The sequence below is a fragment of the Phycodurus eques genome, chromosome 1 (assembly GCF_024500275.1).
Source record: "Phycodurus eques isolate BA_2022a chromosome 1, UOR_Pequ_1.1, whole genome shotgun sequence".
NCBI lineage: Eukaryota > Metazoa > Chordata > Actinopteri > Syngnathiformes > Syngnathidae > Phycodurus > Phycodurus eques.
In genome coordinates this window covers 29,653,550-29,675,858 of record NC_084525.1, presented here as the reverse complement: position 1 = coordinate 29,675,858, position 22,309 = coordinate 29,653,550, and the positions used below count along the sequence as shown (strand labels likewise).

The 22,309-nt window shown below is 44.1% G+C and overlaps 2 protein-coding genes across 3 annotated transcripts in view; one reads left to right on the top strand and one right to left on the bottom strand.

Moving 5' to 3' along the window:
* The window catches only part of LOC133408034 (ATP-dependent RNA helicase DDX19B-like), a 51,538-nt gene that overhangs the window by 28,031 nt on the left and 1,198 nt on the right, over positions 1–22,309 (bottom strand). Inside the window, exon 1 of one of the 2 annotated variants that reach the window (XM_061686522.1) lies at positions 15,060–15,181. The exons of the other annotated variant lie outside the window; for it this stretch is intronic. The gene's annotated coding sequence lies outside the window, so the exon portion shown is untranslated. Of the gene's footprint in view, positions 1–15,059; positions 15,182–22,309 lie in introns of those variants that run through there. 2 annotated transcript variants of the gene reach the window in all.
* Positions 7,083–22,309, top strand: part of vwa5b1 (von Willebrand factor A domain containing 5B1) — a 47,013-nt gene continuing 31,786 nt past the window's right edge. The window contains exons 1-7 of the mRNA XM_061686500.1: positions 7,083–7,174; positions 14,877–15,019; positions 15,114–15,275; positions 16,571–16,790; positions 17,032–17,186; positions 19,350–19,481; positions 21,335–21,459. Of these exons, the coding sequence (XP_061542484.1) occupies positions 14,881–15,019; positions 15,114–15,275; positions 16,571–16,790; positions 17,032–17,186; positions 19,350–19,481; positions 21,335–21,459 (933 nt within the window). The 5' untranslated portion in view covers positions 7,083–7,174; positions 14,877–14,880. The remainder of the gene's footprint in view (positions 7,175–14,876; positions 15,020–15,113; positions 15,276–16,570; positions 16,791–17,031; positions 17,187–19,349; positions 19,482–21,334; positions 21,460–22,309) is intronic.

Here is a 22,309-nt window from a genome sequence, read left to right as displayed (position 1 = left end):
AGGAGACCAGGTGGAAAGGCAGTCAGGCTAGAAGTTTAGGGGCAGGGTTTAAATTATTTTACCATGGTGTAGCTGAGAAGAGAAATGCAATTGGGGTTATTTTAAAGGAATAGTTAGCTAAGAATGTCTTGGAGGTGAAAAGAGTATCAGATCAAGTGATGAGGCTGAAACTTGGAATTGAGGGTGTTATGTATAATGTGATTAGTGGCTATGCCCCACAGGTAGGATGTGACCTAGAGGTGAAAGAGAAATTCTGGAAGAAGCTAGACAAAGTAGTTCTGAGCATCCCAGACAGAGAGAGAGTCGTGATTGGTGCAGATTGTAATGGACATGTTGGTGAAGGAAATAGGGGTGATGAAGAACTGATGGGCAAGTACGGCATCCAGGAAAGCACGCAGGTGGATTACATCTTGTGCAGACAATGTAATCTGAAGGAGGTTTACCGACTGTAAGGTAGTGGTATGGGAGAGTGTGGCTAGACAGCATAGGATGGTGGTGTGTAAAATGACTCGGGTGGTGGGGATGAAGATTAAGAAGACAAAGGCAGAGCAATAAAACCATGTGGTGGAAGCTGAGAAAGGAAGAGTGTTGTGCGGCTTCTCAGGAAGCGGTGAGACAGGCTCTTGGGCGACAGGATGAGCTTCCAGAAGACTGGACCACTACAGCCAAGGTGAGCAGAGAGACAGGCAGGAGAGTACTTGGTGTATCTTCTAGCAGGAAAGGAGAGAAGGAGACTTGGTGGTGGAACCTCACAGTCCAGGAAGTTATTCAAGGAAAGAGGTTAGCTACGAAGAAGTGTGACACTGAGAGGACCGAGGAGAGGAGAAAGGAATAACGATGATGAGATAGAGATGCGACATAGGGAAAAGGTAGAGGTGGAAAAGGCCAAACAAGAGGCATATGATGAAATGTATGCCAGGTTGGACACTAAAGAAGGAGAAAATGATCTCTACAGGTTGGCCAGACAGAGGGATAGAAATGGGAAGGATGTACAGCAGGTTAGGGTGATTAAGGATAGAGATAGAAATATGTTGACTGGTGCCAGTAGTGTGCTAGATAGTTGGAAAGAATACTTTGAGGAGTTGATGAATGAGGAAAATGAGAGAGAAGGGAGAGTAGAAGAGGCAAGTGTGGTGGACCAGGAAGTGGCAAAGATTAGTAAGGGGGAAGTTAGAAAGGCATTAAAGAGGATGAAAAATGGAAAGGCAGTTGGTCCTGATGACATTCCTGTCGAAGTATGGAAGCATCTTGGAGAGGTGGCTGTGGATTTTTTGACCAGCTTGTTCAATAGAATTCTAGCGGGTGAGAAGATGCCTGAAGAATGGAGGAAAGGTGTGCTGGTGTCCATTTTTAAGAACAAGGGTGATGTGGGGAGCTGTGGAAACTATAGAGGAAAAAAGTTGATGAGCCACACAATGAAGTTATAGGATAGACTAGTGGATGCTAGACTCAGGACAGAAGTGAGTATTTGCAAGCAACAGGATCGTTTCATGCCCAGAAAGAGTACCACAGATGCATTATTTGCCTTGAGGATGTTGATGGAAAAGTACAGAAAAGGTCAGAAGGAGCTACATTGTGTTTTTGTGGATCTAGAAAAAGCCTATGACAGAGTACCCAGAGAGGAACTGTGGTGCTGAATGCGGAAGTCTGGAGTGACAGAGAAGTATGTTAGAATAATACAGGACATGTACGAGGGCAGCTGAACAGTGGTGAGGTATGCTTTAGGTGTGACAGAGAAATTTAAGGTAGATGTGGGACTGCATCGGGGATCAGTCCTGAGCCCCTTCCTGTTTGCAGCGGTGATAGAAAGGCTGACAGATGAGTTGAGACTGGAATTCCCATGGACCATGATGTTTGCAGGTGACATTGTGATCTGCAGTGAAAGCAGGGAGCAGGTGGAGGAACAGTTAGAAAGATGGAGGCATGCACTGGAAAGGAGAGGAATCAAGATTAGTTGAAGCAAGACAATATATTTACATGAATGAGAGGCGTGGTGGGGGAAGAGTGAGGCTACAGGGAGAAGAGATAGCAAGGGTGGAGGACTTTAAATACTTGGGTCAACAGTCAAGAGCAATGGTGAGTGTGGTAAGGAAGTGAAGAAACAGGTCCAAGCAGGTTGGAACGGGTGGAGGAAGGTGTCAGGTGTGTTATGTGACAGAAGAGTCTCTGCTAGGATGAAGGGCAAAGTTTATAAAACAGTGGTGACGGCAGCCATTATGTACGGATTAGAGACAGTGGCACTGAAGAGACAACAAGAGGCAGAGCTGGAGGTGGCAGAAATAAAGATGTTGAGGTTCTCTCTAGGAGTGACCAGGTTGGATAGGAAATGAGCTCATCAGAGGGACAGCCAAGGTTAGATGTTTTGGAGACAAAGTTAGAGGAGACTTCAATGGTTTGGACACGTCCAGAGTAGAGATAGTGAGTATATTGGTAGAAGGATGATGAGGATGGAGCTGCCAGGCAAGAGACCTAGAGGAATACCAAAGAGAAGGTTAATGGATGTAACTGAGGGAACACATGAGGGTAGTTGATGTTAGAGAGGAAGATGCAGGAGATATGCTCACAGGGAGAAGGATGACACGCTATGCTATCCGAAAGGAAAAGAAGAAAAAGGAGATAAACTTTCCACTTTCCGAGCCGCTTATCCTCACTAGGGTTGCGGGCGTGCTGGAGCCTATCCCAGCTATCTTCGGGCACGAGGCGGGGTATACCCTGAACTGGTTGCCAGGCCAATTGCAGGGCACATACAAACAAACAACCATCCGCATCACATTCACACCTATGGGCAATTTAGAGTCATCAATTAACCTACCATGCATGTTTTGGGATGTGGGAGTAAACCAACCTGAGTGCCCGGAGAAAAGCCACGCAGGCACGGGGAGAACATGCGAACACCACACAGGCGGGGCCAGGGATTGAACCCAGGTCCTCAGAACTGTGAGGCAGACGCTCTAACCAGTCGCTCACCGTGCCGCCGAAAAAGGAGATTATAATCTAAATTTAGCAACAAGGGTAATGTCTGATTGGCACGACACAACTATTGCGCTCATATTTACCCGCAAACATCGCCAAATGTAAGTGCATATATCACATTGACTGACAAAGTTTGTGCAATAGTCAGTCATTGTGTTCTGAAGGGACCAGATGAACCAATGAAGACCGGAGAGCACACCGCGCTAGTAGTGACCATGTAGTCAATGTTAACATTCCGTTGGCTACTTGAAGTTTTTTGCTGTGCCTCTGCTGTCCCTCAAGCTTATGTGTTTGCTATGTCAAAGAGGCAACAGAATAAAGGTCCTATCAATAACTGACACTAAACAGCGTTAAAACAACACGACACATGAATCACTTCACAGGTGCATAAACAATCATCGGCAGATCAGTGGTTAAAAAAATGGTTGGATGAACGTTTGGCAGATGTGCACAAAAATGAAAGCGGGAGAGAGGGAGCGAGAGAGAGAGACAGACAGAGGGGGAGAGAGAGAGAGAGAGAGTGAGCGAGAGACTACACATATTCATTCATTCAAAGGCACGTGAGTTCATCGTCATATCTTTTATCTGTGTCAACTGAGCATGCACCGAGGAGCTCTCTGACTCACAAGTCCACTTATGATCAAGGATATGGAGGAGTGTGTGTGTGCGTGTGTCTGTGTGTATGTGTGTGCATCCACCGCCAAAGTGAATTAACCTGAAGCCAATAAGAATCAGCTCCCATCCCTCCCCCCTCTCACTGCCACATATACTAATAATAAATGAAAACACGTAAACACACACACACACAGCCTTGTTTTTGCACCATTGTTGGGTCACCTGAGCAGACCGGGCATCGTGGGAACCACCCTTTCTGAAGGTCGTACAGCCCTGAAAAAAATCAGGAAATATCCTGGAGTGTAGGTAAATACAAAAATCACTTCAAATTACCCATTAGACAAAGAATAGGGTACTTGACACACACACACACCAACTAACAAATGAGTGTATAAACACACTCTTAGTAGTAGCCTTAAAAGAAAGAAGATGGATCAAACGACGTGAAAACAAAAGCCAAACACCCGTGCAACATTTGAAATGCTCAAACCTCCCTCAAAGAGGAGGCAAGGGGTCCTGACTCCTTAGAGGTGTTGACCGGATGCAAACCTTCACCCATCTGGCCTATCTTTACTAAAGACTGACCAAACAGCCTCCTTTTTCCGGACGGTTCCTTTTGAGAGCCTACAATTAACATCTGGGATTGCATGACCACTATCTTTAAATTTGTATTCTTTATTTCAACAATTTCAAGAAATACTGCTTGCATTCCTTTGCAGCGCTGTGACCCATTTCTGGTTTAGTCCTGTTTTGCCTGTTTGCCTTCACCATTTTGCCCATGATTATTTATGCACCTTTGAAGTCATTACTTTGTCATGTGTTGTTGTTTTATACACTGTTTAGTGGCAGTTATTGATAGGACCTTTTTTTCCCATTGCCTTTTTGAAAGCAGCAAGTATCAGGCTGCAGTTCAGCAGAAAAAGGAAGTAGCCTACTAAATGTACTGCAAACATTGACGGCATATTGGTTCATGTGGTTCCTTCAGAACGCAGTGACTTCTTGTGTGTTAATGTGATAGAGGTGCAAAATCCTGTTGGGACATTAGCACGGTTGCTAACTGTAGACTGTAATCGCGTGTGATGTGTCGTAATACTATCTTTCTATTCTTGTCTTTTATCCACTTTTCTGTTATAATTTCACTCTAATTCACTGTTGTCAACTTGTGTACAAGTTGTATTTGAATTCAAAAGATTTATTACAAATACCATACAGACAACATTTACGCATGAACCTTCATCTCACAGGGCTGAGTGTAGGTTACTGTATGAGCACATTTGTTAGGAGTTAAAAATACATGGTATTAACCTTGTGGGGTGATCATTCAGCCACATGTGCTCCCAGCAGCCCTGAGAGAGCAGTGTCACCCATGATCGCAGCGACTCTCTCCTCAAATGGGGTGAGGCCCTCGGCGCCGATTCCGCCGCCTGTTTTGGCCACACTTTGGCGGTGGGCAGCTGTCCTCCGCTTCACGTCCACCTTAATGTCTAACCACTACTTTTTTAGTTCAGTGTGTGTACGCTGTTCCGACCCCACAGCATTGACAGCCGCACATGCCTTGTCCCATTCGCTCCTCTTTCGCGTGTTGTTAACGCCGGAGGACAGCGTGCCAAAAGAGGATTTTCTTGCGTACCTCCACTTCATTAAGCAACTTCACGTTCAGAAAAATTATCTTTATTCATTACCTTGCTCATTTTCCTTTTTTTCTGATCATGCAGAGATCAGGATCTCAGGTACAGGGTTAATTTAAATATGATTTGTATATTTAAATGTGGGCATGGACAGGGAGGAGTCGGCTACTCCAACATGTGCGCTCATTTCCACATTGATTGGGATGTACGAAGGAAATGTGCTTGGATTCATGCGTACCCACAGTATCATACTTCTGGATACTTTTGTGCGTATGACGTTTTCTGGATTTGAGCATACGCCATGTTTCAGTAAGAAAAAGAAAAAAAAGTCTTTGTACATGAGGCCCCTGGTTCATATAAGCTCACAGACACTCCCCACCACATTACACCGATGGCTGAACATCGACATAATATATCATATTAAATTGCGGGAAAGATGTTCAGCGCAAACGGATTATTTTCTTCACCTGCGTGCAGAATTTCTATTTTACTGCAGCTGGCGGCTTGGTGTTTGTCTGAAAGCGCCCTTCACAAAAACTGCAGTCATCTTAATGGCGCGATGGTAAATTAAATGTTAAGTCCATCCATCCATCCATTTTCTCAGCCGCTTCTCCTCACGAGGGTCGCAGGCGTGCTGGAGCCTATCCCAGCTATCATCAGGCAGGAGGCGGGGCACACCCTGAACTGGTTGCCAGCCAATCGCAGGGCACATAGAAACAAACAACCATTCGCAGTCACATTCACACCTACGGGCAATTTAGAGTCTCCAATTCATGCATAAATGTTAAGTCATTTGTTTTTATTTTGTCTATATCAATGTCGGTCGTGAAATCCATTTAAGTGACACCAGCATGGTTGCTGGGCAACGCTGATCAACAAAAACTCGTTCACTTGCTCTTCTTTTGGTGGGCAGGCTCCAAACGTTTCCAGTCATGAGCACAGTATTCTCATTTCTGATTAAATTACTTTTATTGGATTTATTAAATACAGAATACAAAAACACATGCTACCTCAAAGTAGCCTGTTACATCAGCGGTGCACAGATCTCACTGGTGATGATTAGCTTCCGTATCTGCTGTCGGAGGTAATTTCATATTTAAAGTGTGACATATTTTCCAAATGGATTTCTATGACATTCATGCCACGATCCAGGAATTCCAGCTAGCCTCAGACTTCAATGAGTCACGCCTTTTGTGTCGGTGCGCGCATATTTGCTCGGTACGTATGGGGGTCATTACGGGAGAAACTGCGCACCTTGACAGCACGCAAGACAGGCCCGTGAAAATACATTAGTTATATTGTTTTCCTTTTCAGAGTGGCCCGAATACCCCTTCATAAAATAGCAATACAATTGGGGGAGTTTTAAAAGATCAATTCATTAACTTTTTTATATCTTGTTATCTGTTATTTGGACAGTATTTCATTGTTAAATCTTACTATTGATAGATCTTGGTGGAACGACGTCATACTCAGCCCCACTCCCCACCAACCAGGTTCCTTCTACCCTCCAGGACAAAAAAAACTTGATACACCCCACTGTCCCCCACCCCGCACCCCATGGATTATAACAGATTACCTTTCTCATTATTATGAGGCAAAGCTGAATGAGTGGCTGGTGCATGCATCAAGCATAAGGAAGACATTGCTTTGCAGGTTTGGTCCCCCCTATCTCTCTCTCTCTGCCTCTCTCTCAGCAGCACTGTGAGGAGGAGGAGAGCATCAGCGAAGCATTTTTTTAAACCACGTTGCTGTGCTTGATGTGACGTGCAGCAGCCTTCCTTTTCTCTCGCAAGCTGGCTCGCTGGCCACCACCTGTAGCAGCAGTCGTCTTCCTTGCTGCTTGTGAAACGAAACAGAGCTGAGAGAGTGGTTGGCGAGGAGGGAAGATATCCTTGCTCATAAGTGGACTTGTGAGTCAGAGAGCTCCCTGGTGCAGGCTCAGTTGACACAGACAAAAGGTAAGATCCCGTGCCTTTGAATTAATGAATACGTGTAGTCTCTCGCTCTGTGTCATTTGTGTAGAATAAGGTAGAAAAGGTCAGGGAGATGATTAAAGCCATTCCTGTCATGCTTCTTGATACTGCAGCCATCATCCAGCCGCTTTTCAACAGGTGGTTACCACAGCAGCAGCGCGTTGCTTTGATACTAATGACTTCAGAGCGCTGTGACGACACTGATTACTTTAAAGCCCTGAGGGTTGACGGTCTTGGGGGTCTTGGGGGAGGTTGGGTGAGTCATGTAAGCAAGGTGCGCAACAGTAATGACCATAAAGTGAAAAGACTGCGAAGAGCTATCCTGAGGGGAAATAGAAAAACACAGCTTTTTTAAGCTTCTTTTATGCTTTTTTATAATGTTTATATACACGGAAGTTACTTATTGGCAGTTGCTATCTCATTGATGGTCATTATGCTGCTTGAACTCATCCTATTGCCTCTGGAGATCGACAAATATATGCCAGACTGCCACAACATTAGGCCCCTTGCACATTCAAACGAGATCAAACACAACAGTTGTTTTTTTCTGCCTTTACAAAGATAATAATGCCCTCTTTTGATTGACACTGTTTAGAGTGGTAGTCATTAGGTTCAGCATTAGGTTCTGAAATAAATAAATGTGGAACGTCAAATAGACACCATGCGTTTCCCCATAAATACTAGACAGTTCAACTAGGTAACTGTAATCACTTAAACTATGTGTTGTGGTAAAAGCACACTTGCTTGCAAAGCAGACATAGCATCTGTAATGCTGACATTTACAGTAAAATCTATGCTGCTGTATGCAACATGGACAATTTTCTGGAGAAAAAAGCTTCTAAGCATTTCAAGAGGTTTTGGGAAAATGAAAAGAATGATCTGATGAAGAAGAGCGTTTCTCGACAGGGGGAAAAGACACTCGTGAGGAGTTGGAAAAGACACTCGCGAGGAGTTGGATTGAAAGTTTTTAGAATGGATTTATTCAATGCATACAGAGTGTTTAAAGTCTTAATGCAGTATAGAACAATATGGAGTACATTATGTATTATGATGCATATTACCATCCATCCATCCCACTTATCCTCACTTGTGTCGTGGGTGTGATGGAGCCTATCCGAGAGACAAAGTAACCCTGAATTGGTCACCATATGTGCACCATATTATAATGTAATGGTCATTATTTTAATTAAACACCCATCCATCCATCCATCCATCCATCCATTTTCTACCGCTTATCCGAGGTCTGGTCGCGGGGGCAGTAGCTTTAGTAGGGACACCCAGACTTCCCTCTCAGCCAATTCATCCAGCTCTTCCAGGGGGGTCCTGAGGCGTTCGCAGGCCAGCCGAAAGACGCAGTCTCTCCAGCATGTCCGGTCAGGGTAGGAACGTAGATCGACGGGTAAATTGAGAGCTTCGCCTTTTCGGCTCAGGTTGTTCTTCACCACAACGGACCGATACAAAGTCTGCATCACTGCAGATGCCGCACCGATCCGCCTGTCGATCTCCCGTTCCATTCTTCCCTCACTCGTGAACATGACCCCAAGATACTTGAACTCCTCAACTTGGGGGAGGATCTCATCCCCGACATGGAGAGGGCACACCACCCTTTTCTGACTTTGGACCATGGTCTCAGATTTGGAGGTGCGGATTCTAAGTCCAGCCGCTTCACACTCGGCTGCAAACTGCTCCAGTGAGAGTTGGAGATCACGGCCTGATGAAGCCAACAGAACCACATCATCTGCAAAAAGCAGAGATGCAATACTGAGGTCACCAAACCGGACCCCCTCTACGCCTCGGCTGCGCCTTGAAATTCTGCCCATAAAGGTTATGAACAGAATCGGTGACAAAGGGCAGCCTTGGCGGAGTCCAACCCTCACCGGAAACGAGTCCGACTTACTGCCGCATATGCGGACCATACTCTGACTCCGGTTGTACAGGGACCGAACAGCCCGTATCAGGGGGTTCGGTACCCCATACTCCCGAAGCACCCCCACCAGGACCCCCCCGAGGGACATGGTCGGAACGCCTTCTCCAAGTCCACAAAACATATGTAGACTGATTAGGCGAACTCCCATGCACCCTCGAGGATCCTGCCAAGGGTGTAGAGCCTTGTAGAAAATATTTAAAGGAAAAAAAAAACCTTGAAATTTATTTTCATTAATCTATTCTATGTGCCCCCACCAGTCGAAACATGGTATTCTGATTAATATTGTGTTTGTGGAATAAGAATTATTTCCAATTTTCAACTCGTTTTCAACCATGTCAGTCGGCAGCTATTTCAGGTTTATATTGTCCTCTGCTGTCCACTGAAAATGATGTTAATGGAGCCCACCTGATGTCAATGGTGCCTAGTTAGATGATGCAAGTCACGTGACCCATTGTGCTCCATTGACATCATATTCAGTGGACAGCAGACGACAATATAAACCCAAAATGGCTACCCACTGAGATGGTTGAAATTTGTAAATAATTATTATTCCACAAACACATTATTAATCAGAATACCATGTTTAGACTAGTGCAGGCACATAGAATAGTTTAAGGAAAAGAACATTCTAAGGTTTAATTCCTCTTTAATATTACAATAAAAAAGTACTTATGGAGGCTTGTCCCCATTTTAACACCATAGCCCACATTGACACCTATTACTCCCTGCAGTTGAGAAACCTACAGTGAATGTAGATAGGTAATCTCAGAGGCTCAAAAAACATAAACCGATTGAATCGTTGTGGCAAGTTCATTATGTACATTTCTGGGCGTTTGGGCAGTCTTAAAGGGGCTCCTCCTCAGACAATGTAGCCTTGGCTCCCGCAACCACCTTTATGAACCTGATTATTATCACTTCAATGATAAAAATGATAATCATAATGATAGAGTTGCAAAGTATTAGAAACCGCTCTCACTATGTAGATAATTTCTACAGTGATAATATCCATCCATCCATCCATTTTCTGAGCCGCTTCTCCTCACTAGGGTCGCGGGCGTACTGGAGCCAATCCCAGCTATCATTGAGCAGGAGGCGGGGTACACCCTGAACTGGTAACCAGCCAATCGCAGGGCACATACAAACAAACAACCATTCACACTTCACATTCACACCTACGGGCAATTTAGAGTTGTCAATTAACTTACCATGCATGTTTTTCGGATGTGGGAGGAAACCAAAGTGCCCGGAGAAAAACCACGCAGGCACGAGGAGAACATGAAAACTCCACACAGGCAGGGCCGGGGATTGAACCCCGGTCCTCAGAACTGTGAGGCAGACGCTCTAACCAGTCATCCACTGTTCCACAGTGATAATACTGTATATATATTGTTCAATGTGTGCCATGTTTTATAATCATATTCAATGTCCCTCATTTTGAGTGGACACGGGATAGTACAACACTCAATAACCTACATCGGCATGACCTCTCCAAGAAGTGCTTGTAAATCCTTGTAAATGTGGAAGTTGACTCATCTGCACAGACGTCTCCTGTTGTCGCTTTAAAGACGAGAGGCTGCAGGCTCACTTTCGGTCAGCCTGCGGGCTACCAAGTTGAGCCGTCTCTATGGAAATGGCTTTCGTCATAAGTTCCCATCAAGCACGGTGATGGAGCTCTGCTTGTGTGCGCACCCAAGATTGCAGATGCAGAATGCAACGTGAGCAATGATGCGGCATGCACTAGAGCCATGTGGGATTTTATTGATTCATTTCCATAATTGGGAATGCTGCCTTTTGCACATGTGATTTTGCCTCTTCCTCACACAACATGAGTGTTTGTTATACTCTCCTGTTTCATCTCTGTTGCATTTTTAGACTTATTCACTGCAGATATTGCTTTGCGCTTTTGTTAATTTAGCCTTTAGTAAATAAGCCTATAAAATCCCAGAAACCCTGACACACTTAATGGATATATAATTTTTAACCACTGAACTCGAACGCCCCTGTAGTCATACAATTTGGAATTTGACCTTATTCCTCTGAAGTTGCATAAAATTTCCAAGATGGAACGCCGTCATACATGGCATCATGCAAGAGAGCTTCAGTTCGGACTAGTCGTCACTTTAAACTGCATACACTCCTTGAAGTCTCAGCGCCCTTTGCACAATGGTCATTGCACCGGACTATTGCGAGATTAGTCATTCGAACTGCTCTAAGTGCTAGAGGACTCTGCATCTTTTTGCACAATTATCCCCCAAATTTGTTTTAAAAATAAATAAATAATTAAAGTGTCTGCCTCACAGTATTGAGGTCCGGGGTTCAATCCCCGTCCCCGTCCGTCTGTGTGGAGTTTGCATGTTCTCCCCGTGCCTGCGTGGGTTTTCTCCGGGTACTCCGGTTTCCTCCCACATTCCAAAAAAAACATGCATGGTAGGTTAATTGATGACTCTAAATTGCTCGTAGGTGTGACTGTGAGTGTGACTGGTTGTTTGTTTGTATGTGCCCTGCGATTGGCTGGCAACCAGTTCAGGGTGTACCCCACCTCCTGCCCGATGATAGCTGGGATAGACTCCAGCACGCCCGCGACCCTTGTGAGGATAAGCGGCTTAGAAAATGGATGGATGGATGGATAATTTGTACCGGCATTACCAGATAACTAGCAATCCTTTATTGCTAGTTATTGTTATTATTAACTGTTTTTCTCAATGTCTTTATGTCTCAAAAGTGGTCTGTCAATTGACTGTCTGTTGTTGTACTCGAGCGGCTCCAACTACCGGAGACAAATTCCTTGTGTGTTTTTTGGACATACTTGGCAAATAAAGATGATTATGATTCTGATTCTGATTCACAAACCATCCATCCATTTTCTGAGCTGCTTCTCCTCACTAGGGTCGCGGGCGTGCTGGAGCCTATCCCAGCTGTCATCGGGCAGGAGGCGGGGTACACCCTGAACTGGTTGCCAGCCAATCGCAGGGCACATACAAACAAACAACCATTCGCACTCACAGTCACACCTACAGGCAATTTTTAGAACCTCCAATTAACGCATGTTTTTGGGATGTGGGAGGAAACCGGAGTGCCCGGAGAAAACCCACGCAGGCACGGGGAGAACATGCAAACTCCACACAGGCGTAGCCAGGGATTGAACCTGGGTCCTCAGAACTGTGAGGCTGACGCTCTAACCAGTCGTCCACCTGTGCCGCCGATTCACAAACCACCAATTTAAAATTTCAAATGAAAAAAATTCTTTTTTTTCTTTGTCTTTTGTGTGTGTTGCGTATAATGTCACACCTAAAGGATATCAGTGATGGCAAAGTGGTAAAATATGACAACTATAAAAGTGGGAGCGGTACCATAGCGACAAAGCAGGACATGCATTCTCAGTTCCGACTTTGCCATACAATATGGCTAAAGAGACAATACTTTGTGACTCTGACTGTTGGAAATTTGACAAACTTTTCTATAAAAAATAAATAAATAATTCTCCCTCCTTGAGCATTCACCTTGTCGTGGTGGAGGGGTTTGTGTGTCCCAGTGATCCTAGGAGCTAAGTAGTCTGGGGCTTTATGCCCCTGGCCAGAGTCACCCATGACAAACAGGTCCTAGGTGAGGGACCAGACAAAGCACGGCTGAAATACCCCTTATGATGACGACAAACAATGGACTTCGTTTTCCCTTGCCGTGTGCAGTGTGAGCTGGGGGGTGCCCGAAGGCGGGGACCTTGGCTGATCCGATCCCCGGCGACAGAAGCTGGCTCTAGGGACGTGGAATCTCACCTCTCTGGCAGGGAAGGAGCCCGAGCTGGTGTGTGTGGTCGAGAAGTTCCGACTAGATAAAGTCAGACTCGCCTCCACACACAGCTTGTGCTCTGGTACCAGTCCTCTCGAGAGGGGTTGGACTCTCTTCCACTCTGGAATTGCCCACGGTGAGAGGCGCCGAGCATATGTGGGTATACTTATTGCCCCCCGGCTTGGCGCCTGTACGTTGGGGTTCACCCCGGTGGACGAGAAGGTAGCCTCCCTCCGCCTTCGGGTGGGGGGACGGGTCCTGACTGTTGTTTGTGCCTATACACGAAACAGCAGTTCAGAGTACCCACCCTTTTTGGAGTCCTTGGAGGGGGTGCTGGAGAGCGCTCCCGCTGGGGACTCCATCGTTCTGCTGGGGGACTTCAATGCTCACGTGGGCAATGACAGTGAGACCTGGAAGGGCGTGATTGGGCGGAACGGCCCCCCCGATCAGAACCCGACCGGTGTTCTGTTATTGGACTTCTGTGTTCATCACGGAATTGTCCATAATGAACACCATAACGAACACTTGGCACCAGGACATCGGACTTGCGGCCACATGTCTTGGACACTCGGGTGAAGAGAGGGGCGGAGAGAGGGTGGTGAGTTGGCTCCGATGCTGGGGGAAGATGCCGGTCCGACGTGGCAATCCCAAACGTATTGTGAGGGTCTGCTGGGAACGTCTGGCAGAATCACCCTGTTAGAAGAAGTTTCAACACCCACCTCCGACAGAACTTTGCTCATGTTCCGGGGGAGGCGGGGGACATCGAGTCCGAGTGGACCATGTTCCGCGCCTCCATTGCTGAGGCGGCCGACCGGAGCTGTGGCCGTAAGGTGGTCGGTGCCTGTCGTGGCGGCAATCCCCGAACCTGTTGGTGGACACCAACGGTGAGGGATGCCGTCAAGCTGAAGAAGGAGTCCAATCGGGCCTTTTTGGCCTGTGGGGTCGACCCAGGACCCCTGTGGGGTCGACACAGGACCTGTGGGGTCGACCCCGAAGTCGACCCAGGACACGCTGGAGAGACTACGTACTTCGGCTGGCCTGGGAACGCCTCGGGATCCCCCCGGAAGTGCTGGATGAAGTGGCTGGGGAGAGGGAAGTCTGGGTGTCCCTGCTAAAGCTACTGCCCCCGCGACCCAATCCGGATAAGCGGTAGAAAATGGATGGGATGGATGGATGGATTTCTCTCTCCAACTGTCTTGAACTCCTGCTTTGATGCCAGTATTCTTTTGAAAAGAATAATACTGCCTGGACAAGCTATGACAAGATCTGTGTTGATGGAACTCAACTTTCAATAGCATGTTGTTTTTCCTTAGACTGCAAACTAGTTGAGATTGAATCCACTGTTCCTCTTCTGGTTGAAACCAAGTGTATTTTGAGGCACTGTATTTTGCCTCAATTTGACCTGGTTACAGTTTGTTTTTTTTGTATGTTATTTTTTCAACTGATTAAGAACAGTTTTGCATCGCTGAATCTGAAAATTATATCTGTTTTTCTGGTTCAGGTCAGCGTTTAATGTCAGGTTGTTAACAGTTTATTAATGAAATGTTACAAACTTTGGTTACTGTAAATTGATTAGTACAAATTGATAGAAGTAAGTACCTGTGAATTAATCTTACGCTATCATCGTTCAAAATTCAGGGCATGAACCTCAGTTTATTTGAACTTCTAAAGCGAAAATACCTGTACATGTAAACAAAAACATGTGGCCATAGTTCAAAACGTTGACCTGATTGAGCAAAGCCATCCATCCATTCTCGCGGGTGTACACCATGAAATGGTCGCCAGCCAATCGCAGTTGAGGAAATATATATATATATTATATAGATATTTGGATTCAGCACATCAAAATTGTCCTAATTCAGCTAAAAAAATCTTCCAATCCTGGAGGTTCCACTCTATCTTCCTGTCAGCTAGGTCATATGGAATTGGCATGTAATGACTGTATCGCTCTACTATGTAAATACTCAAATGCAGTGCCATGCCTGGACTCATCAACAAGGAGAATTGTAGCGCTCTACCGCTCAGTGTCTCTGACATCACTTCCTGTGTCAGGGGCTACACTCAGGCCATGACCGCTTCCATGGCATATGAAAATTTTGAGGATCATGCCATTGAAGGTTAGTTTATTTTTCAAATCCTCTAAATAGGCATCATTACCTGATCTATTCCCCCCCAGCATGTTATTGTATTTCCTCTCTCGTGGTCTTGCAGGTATCTTCATCTATCCTCTGGAGGAAAAAAACATTGTTGTGGGCTTTGAGGCGTTGATCTCCAGTCAGATTATCACACTGGAAATCAAGGACAAAGCAAAGATTGATGACTGTTACCACAATTCATGCAGCACACCGAATGGAGTCCCGCCTAGTGGCGTTGGTGAGTTTACTGTCTTTACATCGGTTTTAAGCTACTGTATATACAATACATACAGTAGCTCAGAATGGATAGATGCTTGATAGATATATAGACAGATCTAGGTCTCGCTTATCCACTATCTATCGTCTTTAACATTGTGCATTACGTATTTAGCACAAACACACTACAATATGCACACAAGTATAGGGACAACTACAGAAAGTAAAAAAATCTAGGAACACTTTCTAAAAGATGTTGGAGTATGTCTGAGGTTCGAGATAACTGATGTTGGACCTGAGAGCGGTCACAACATCTTGCTTGTAGTTAATCCCCAAGGTGTTTTATAGGCTTGTTTCTCAAACCACATTTGCACCCCACTCATTCAAGTATGCCAACGTTGACCTCGCTACTGTATGTGCTGTAGCAGTCATGCTGAAACAGAAAAGGGCTTTCCCCAAACGGTTCCCACAAAGATGAAAAAATAAAAATGCCCAAATGTCTTGGTAAAATTAAGAATTAAAAGGTCTTGTCCAAGACCCTATACATTAATTAGGTGGTTAAGAGTGGTGTCCCAATACATTTGTCCATATAGTGTACACCAGTGATTCCCAACCAGGTTGCCGTGGCACCCTAGTTTGCCGTGAAAGCTGGGTGCTGTGGGAAATTAGTCAATTTCACTTAATTTGTTGGAAAATTATTATGTTTTTTAATTACAAATATATCTTAGGTCATCCATCTATGCCAGCGACATATAGTGACAAGCGGATAGATTAAATGCTCTTCCATTATATGGCAGAAGGTCCAATAAACCCTGTAGCCATTCATAAAGCACAATAAATTATAGCTTCCTGTGAGTATATCAGTTTTGTGTTCAATTAAACAGGCCAAGAGTTCATACTGAGTAAGTCAATTTGTGAATAAATTTAGACGAGATTGTCATAATTTCAGATTTCATACACTTTTTGTGACGTTTTTCTGTGGTTGCTGTGCTGTGAGGTTTTTCTAATGTAAAAGTAGTGCCTTGGCTCAAAAAAGGTTGGGAAACACCGGCGTACTGTACACTATGTCAGAATCAGAATCAGAATCATCTTTATTTGCCAAATATGTCCAAAAACACACAAGGAATTTGTCTCCGGTAGTTGGAGCCGCTCTTGTACGACAACAGACAGTCAATTGACAGAGAACACTTTGGAGACATAAAGACATTGACAAAAAAACAGTCACTGAGCAGTAAAGGGTTGCTAGTTATCTGGTAATGCCGGTAAATTTTTTATGTCAAGTCAAATTGAAGTGAACTAATCCAGTTGGTCTTCCAGGACATATATTTCTGGATGAGGATTTGGAGAAAACAGTGCTTGTAGTGAATCTGGGGATCATTCCTCCTTTGGAAACAGTCCAAATTCTGGTCAGTACCTCCTGTGAGCTCTCCACTCTGCCCAGCGGGGGCATCAGTGTGACCACGCCACCAGTGTGCACCCCCCGCGTACAAAGGAGCATCAACGAGGAGCAGGGATTATCCCCAAACTTCTCCAGAATGTAAGAAATACACAGATAGCTTTATGCGGAAAAGCACTTTTCTTTTAAAAAAAATCCAGTCCCGAACAAATGTCATCATGTTATGTTTTCTCTAGTATTCATGTATTTTAACAGAGAATTTAGTATTAAGAGCAATCCTGATTCCTTCTAAGTAATAAGTTCCTGTTTCTATTAGAAAAGCGACCTTGTTGTCATGATGGTTAAACACGTTTCTTTCCAATAAATATTTCCTTTCTTTTAGGCGGAACAAACATCAGTGTGACTCTAGCCCACACGATCATGCTCTCACCTCAGCTCACTTTTGCTTGTCTGCTCTGCTGGAGGATGAAGCCATCAACTCCATGGACTACCAGTTTAACTTCCAGCTGGAAATACGAGCCCCTTATCTCCTTGCAGGTCAGAAGTTGAGCAAAAGTCTTGGTCCATGTTTGCTTTTCAGTGGACTGGGCTTGTTCTTTAAGTCGTGTCCATTGTGTCTTTACAATTGTCACTTCTTATTTAAGGTCCTTTCATCTCCAATATGAAGCTGTAATTACACAATAAATGATGATACTAGTAACAATACCAACCCAATCTTCCCATATACTTGCTATACTCTGACACTGAAACACTGAAAACATCCTTGAAAGAATACAGGTACCAGCCTACCCATTGTAAAAATGCAGGTTTACAAAAAATACAAAACAAAAAAAGAAGAACAAGAAATAGACACCAACCGACAGCAGTGAAAACACCTTCCTTGACTTAGGACTGTTTCTGAATTTTAGCGGAAACATTTTTTAAAAAATGTAATCATGTTTCATATAAATAAAAACAGAATACAATGATTTGCAAATCATGTTCAACCTATATTTTATGGAATACACTACAAAGACAAGATATTTCATGTTCAAACTGATGAACTTGTTTGTTTTTAGCAAATAATTATTAACTTAGAATTATATGTCTGCAGCACGTTCCAAACAAGCTGGGACAGGTGGCAAAAAAGACTGAGAAAGTTGAGGAATACTCATCAAACACCTATTTGGAATATCCCACAGGTGAACAGGCTAATTGGGATTAGGTGGGTGCCGTGATTGAGTATAAAAGGAGCTTCCCTGAATTGCTCAGTCATTCACAAGCAAAGATGGGGCGAGGTTCACCTCTTTGTGAACAAGCGCGTGAGAAAATAGTCGAACAGTTTAAGGACAATTATCCTCAATGTACAATTGCAAGGAATTTTGGGATTTCATCATCTATGGTCCATAATGTCATCAAAAGGTTCAGAGAATCTGGAGAAATCACTGCACGTAAGCGGCAAGGCCGAAAACCAACATTGAATGCCCATGACCTCCGATCCCTCAGGCGGCACTGCATCAAAAACCGACATCAATGTGTAAAGGATATCACCACATGGGCTCAGGAACACTTCAAAAAACCAATGTCAGTAAATACAGTTTGGCGCTACATCCGTAAGTGCAACTTGAAACTCTACTATACAAAGCAAAAGCCATTTATCAACAACACCCAGAAACGCCGCCCGCTTCTCTGGGCCGATTTCATCTAAGATGGACTGATGCAAAGTGGAAAAGTGTTCTGTGGTCCGACGAGTCCACATTTCACATTGTTTTTGGAAATTGTGGACGTCGTGTCCTCCGGGCCAAAGAGGAAAAGAACCATCCGGACTTTTATGGAGGCAAAGTTCAAAAGCCAGCATCTGTGATGGTATGGGGCTATGTTAGTGCCAATGGCATGGGTAACTTACACATCTGTGAAGGCACCATTCATGCTGAAATGTACATACAGGTTTTGGAGAAACATATGCTGCCATCCAAGCAACATCTTTTTCATGGACGCCCCTGCTTATTTCAGCAAGTCAATGCCAAACCACATTCTGCACGTGTTACAACAGTGTGGCTTCATAATAAAAGAGTGCGGGTGCCAGACTGGCCTGCCTGCAGTTCAGACCTGTCTCCCATTGAAAATGTGTGGTGCATAATGAAGCCTAAAATACGACAATGGAGACCCCGGACTGTTGAACAGCTGAAGCTGTACATCAAGCAAGAATGGGAAAGAATTCCACCTACAAAGCTTCAACAATTAGTGTCCTCAGTTCCCAAATGTTTATTGAATGTTGTTAAAAGAAAAGGTGATGTAACACAGTGGTAAACATGACCCTGTCCCAGCTTTTTTGGAACGTGTTGCAGCCATAAAATTTAAGTTAATGATTATTTGCTAAAAACAATAAAGTTTATCAGTTTGACCATTAAATATTTTGTCTTTGTCGTGTATTCAATTAAATATAAGTTGAACATGATTTGCAAATCATTGTATTCTGTTTTTATTTATGTTTAACACAACGTCCCAACTTCATTCGAATTGGGGTTGTAAAAACAAAACAAAACAATAGAAAGAATACGACTGATATAGTGGACATGTGTTTAAAAAGTTAAAGGCAGCGGAAGTTGCACAATTTGGAATATGTGTAACAGCTACCCTGACTCATGATGTCATGTTCATGTTGGTGTGCCGGAAAGAGGTTAAAGAAAGAAAGTGACATGATGGTTTAATTTTGTGTAGGTGTGGAGAGTCCGTCTCACGCCATCCGAGCCGACGCTGACCCTCTAGCCCGCTCAGCCACCAGTGTGGTCATCACCCTGGCGGACAAGTACACTTACGACTGTCCTGTTAAGATACTCATCTACCCGAGTGGTGCGTCTACAAGGTCATACTCAGATGGTTTAGCACTCACTTCAAGTCTCCTCCAGGCCAACTAATGATGCATTTGTCTGCTTCATGTTGCATTCATGAGGGCCACAAAAAAAGTCCTGGTATTCAGTCCATCTGAGGGCGCCACTGTGTGGGTGAGATGCTCCGGGTCTTTATTGTTTTCTCTCCCCTAGTGTCACCTTGTTATAAAGTATGCGTGGGCCGCTTGTCCCCCAGAGGCAACAACCTTCTCTGCTGATCCGCTTGTCTCATGAAGGCTTTGTTGCCAAAGAAACCCACAGCCGGTGGTGGCTAATATATATATATATATATATATACACACACATATAGATAGATAGATAGATAGATAGATAGATAGATAGATAGATAGATAGATAGATAGATAGATAGATAGATAGACAGACAGACAGACAGACAGATAGACAGACAGACAGACAGACAGACAGACAGACAGACAGACAGATAGACAGATAGATAGATAGATAGATAGATAGATAGATAGATAGATAGATAGATAGATAGATAGATAGATAGATAGATAGATAGATAGATAGATAGATAGATAGATAGATAGATAGACAGCTATGGCCTGACTAAATGAAGCTCCTCCCCTCAGTTCACCATCGGCATGAAGATGCCACCAGATATCGCCAAAACAATTTTTTCATGAGAAATATTTTATGTGACACGGTGTTGGCCTGTGCACAAAACAGTGACTAGGCACGTTTTTCACTGAATAACTGATAGGTTTCCCCCCCAAAAATAATCATTGAAAATGCGAATACCGAACCACAAAAATGCGGGGGTTTGGTGTATTGTGAATACATAAACTTGTTTCATTAATGGTATAGGCTCCAGCATGCCCACGACCCTAGTGAGGATAAGCAGTACGGAAAATGGATGGATGGATGTTAGTTTCCAGATGACGGATAGCTGGAAATATAGGACCTCTGAAGAGGAAAAAAAACTTGCAAACCTGAGGGAAATTGATGTGCAGTACCCCAGCTTTTGCAAGATACAAAAATCTGATGGCTCAGTTACTCCACCTGCTCACACACATTAAACCTGTATTTATTGGTTATACTAGATCTCACCATTGAGTACATCCTGTTCTGGGTGGAAATTAGTTTTGAAGAAGAAGAAGAAGAATCACTTTTTATTGTCATGAACATGGATGCATGCACACACATGCATACCGCAAATCTATGCATTATGTTTAAAAATATTTTTTTGAGGTCGGAACCTGTAAACTCTGAGTGGTATGTTGCCAATTATAAAGCGTAGTGAGTGGGAATTGCATAGCCCTTGTATTTTTTTATTATTATTTTTAAATGGGCATGAATACTGCCTAGCATCAAGTTGGTGACCAAATTAAGTGGTGTGACCAAGAAGAAGAATCTGAGAATTTCACCTGCTATTCATCAAAAATATTGTTTGAATAGTTTTTACAATTAAATAAAACAAATTGTTGTTGAAAGACAAGAGTAAAAAGGAGAGTCTGCACCAACATCTTTGTTTTATATATAAATGGCACTGCATAGGGCACAAACATCTGTGCCCCGAAGCCCATTAAAAAATGGCACCTGAGAGCCAGAGGACTCCAATGCTTCGTACAGCAGAGAAAGGACAGGGTTGAACACTCAGTCACACTAAGGAAATTACTCTGAAAATGACATGATAATCATAATGAGACAAGTTTATACAAATGTTTTTTTTTACTACCTGCTGTATATGATGGCAGTCCTGCCCCATTTCCCCTAGCTGCACACTTAGCAGTTGCATCAGAACTATTGTAACACTTCTGACTTGTCCTGGCCCATTGTGGTTTCCCTCAGAACCTCACATGCCACAGGTGCTCATAGAGAGTGGAGACATGACGCAGGACGAGTATGATGAGTTCATCCATGGCCGTAGCGACTTCATCAAAGCCACGAAGAAGGACTCCAGCAATGAGAGGAAGGTAAGCGTGTCATCAGCAGTTGAGCTGAGTGCCTGAGCTGAGGAGATCCGTGTCACAACAAATGTGGTTTGACACGTAACACAATATGATGGTCTGCCCCTCGCAAAGACGGACCAACATGAATTTGCTAAAGCTTTTTGAAGTAGTGTGTCACCGTCCTCTTGTGCATGTCAACCACACAATTACTAATCACACAGTGTAGTGGAAAATAAAACATTTTCAAACTACTCAGAAAACTGCAGAACAAACTCTGCCTTCATTTGACGCTATTTTAAGACTAATTAGAGGCAAAAATCATGAACAAACGTTGCAGCCATTATTTTCCGTTTTAATTATTATACATTTGATTATTTTACATAATTACAGACTAAACTATTATTTACATCCATACATCCATTTTCTGAGCCGCTTATCCTCACAAGGGTCACGGGAGTGCTGGAGCCTATCCCAGCTATCAACGGGCAGGAGGCGGGGTACACACTGAAGTGGTTGCCAGCCAATCGCAGGCCACATTTAAACAAACAACCATTCGCAGTCACATTCACACCTACGGGCAATCTAGAGTCTTCAATCAACCTACCATGCATGTTTTTGGGGATGTGGGAGAAAACCGGAGTGCCCGGAGAAAACCCACGCAGGCACGGGGAGAACATGCAAACTCCACACAGGCGGGGCCGGGGATTGAACCCCGCTCCTCAGAACTGTGAGGCAGACACTCTAACCAGTCGTCCACCGTGCCGCCCTATTATTTACAGTATTACATATTTATTGTTGCTTTGTTCAAGGGCACTTCAACAGTAGTCAGAAAGCAGACTTACATCTCTCTGACAACTAATTTACATTTGCCAGT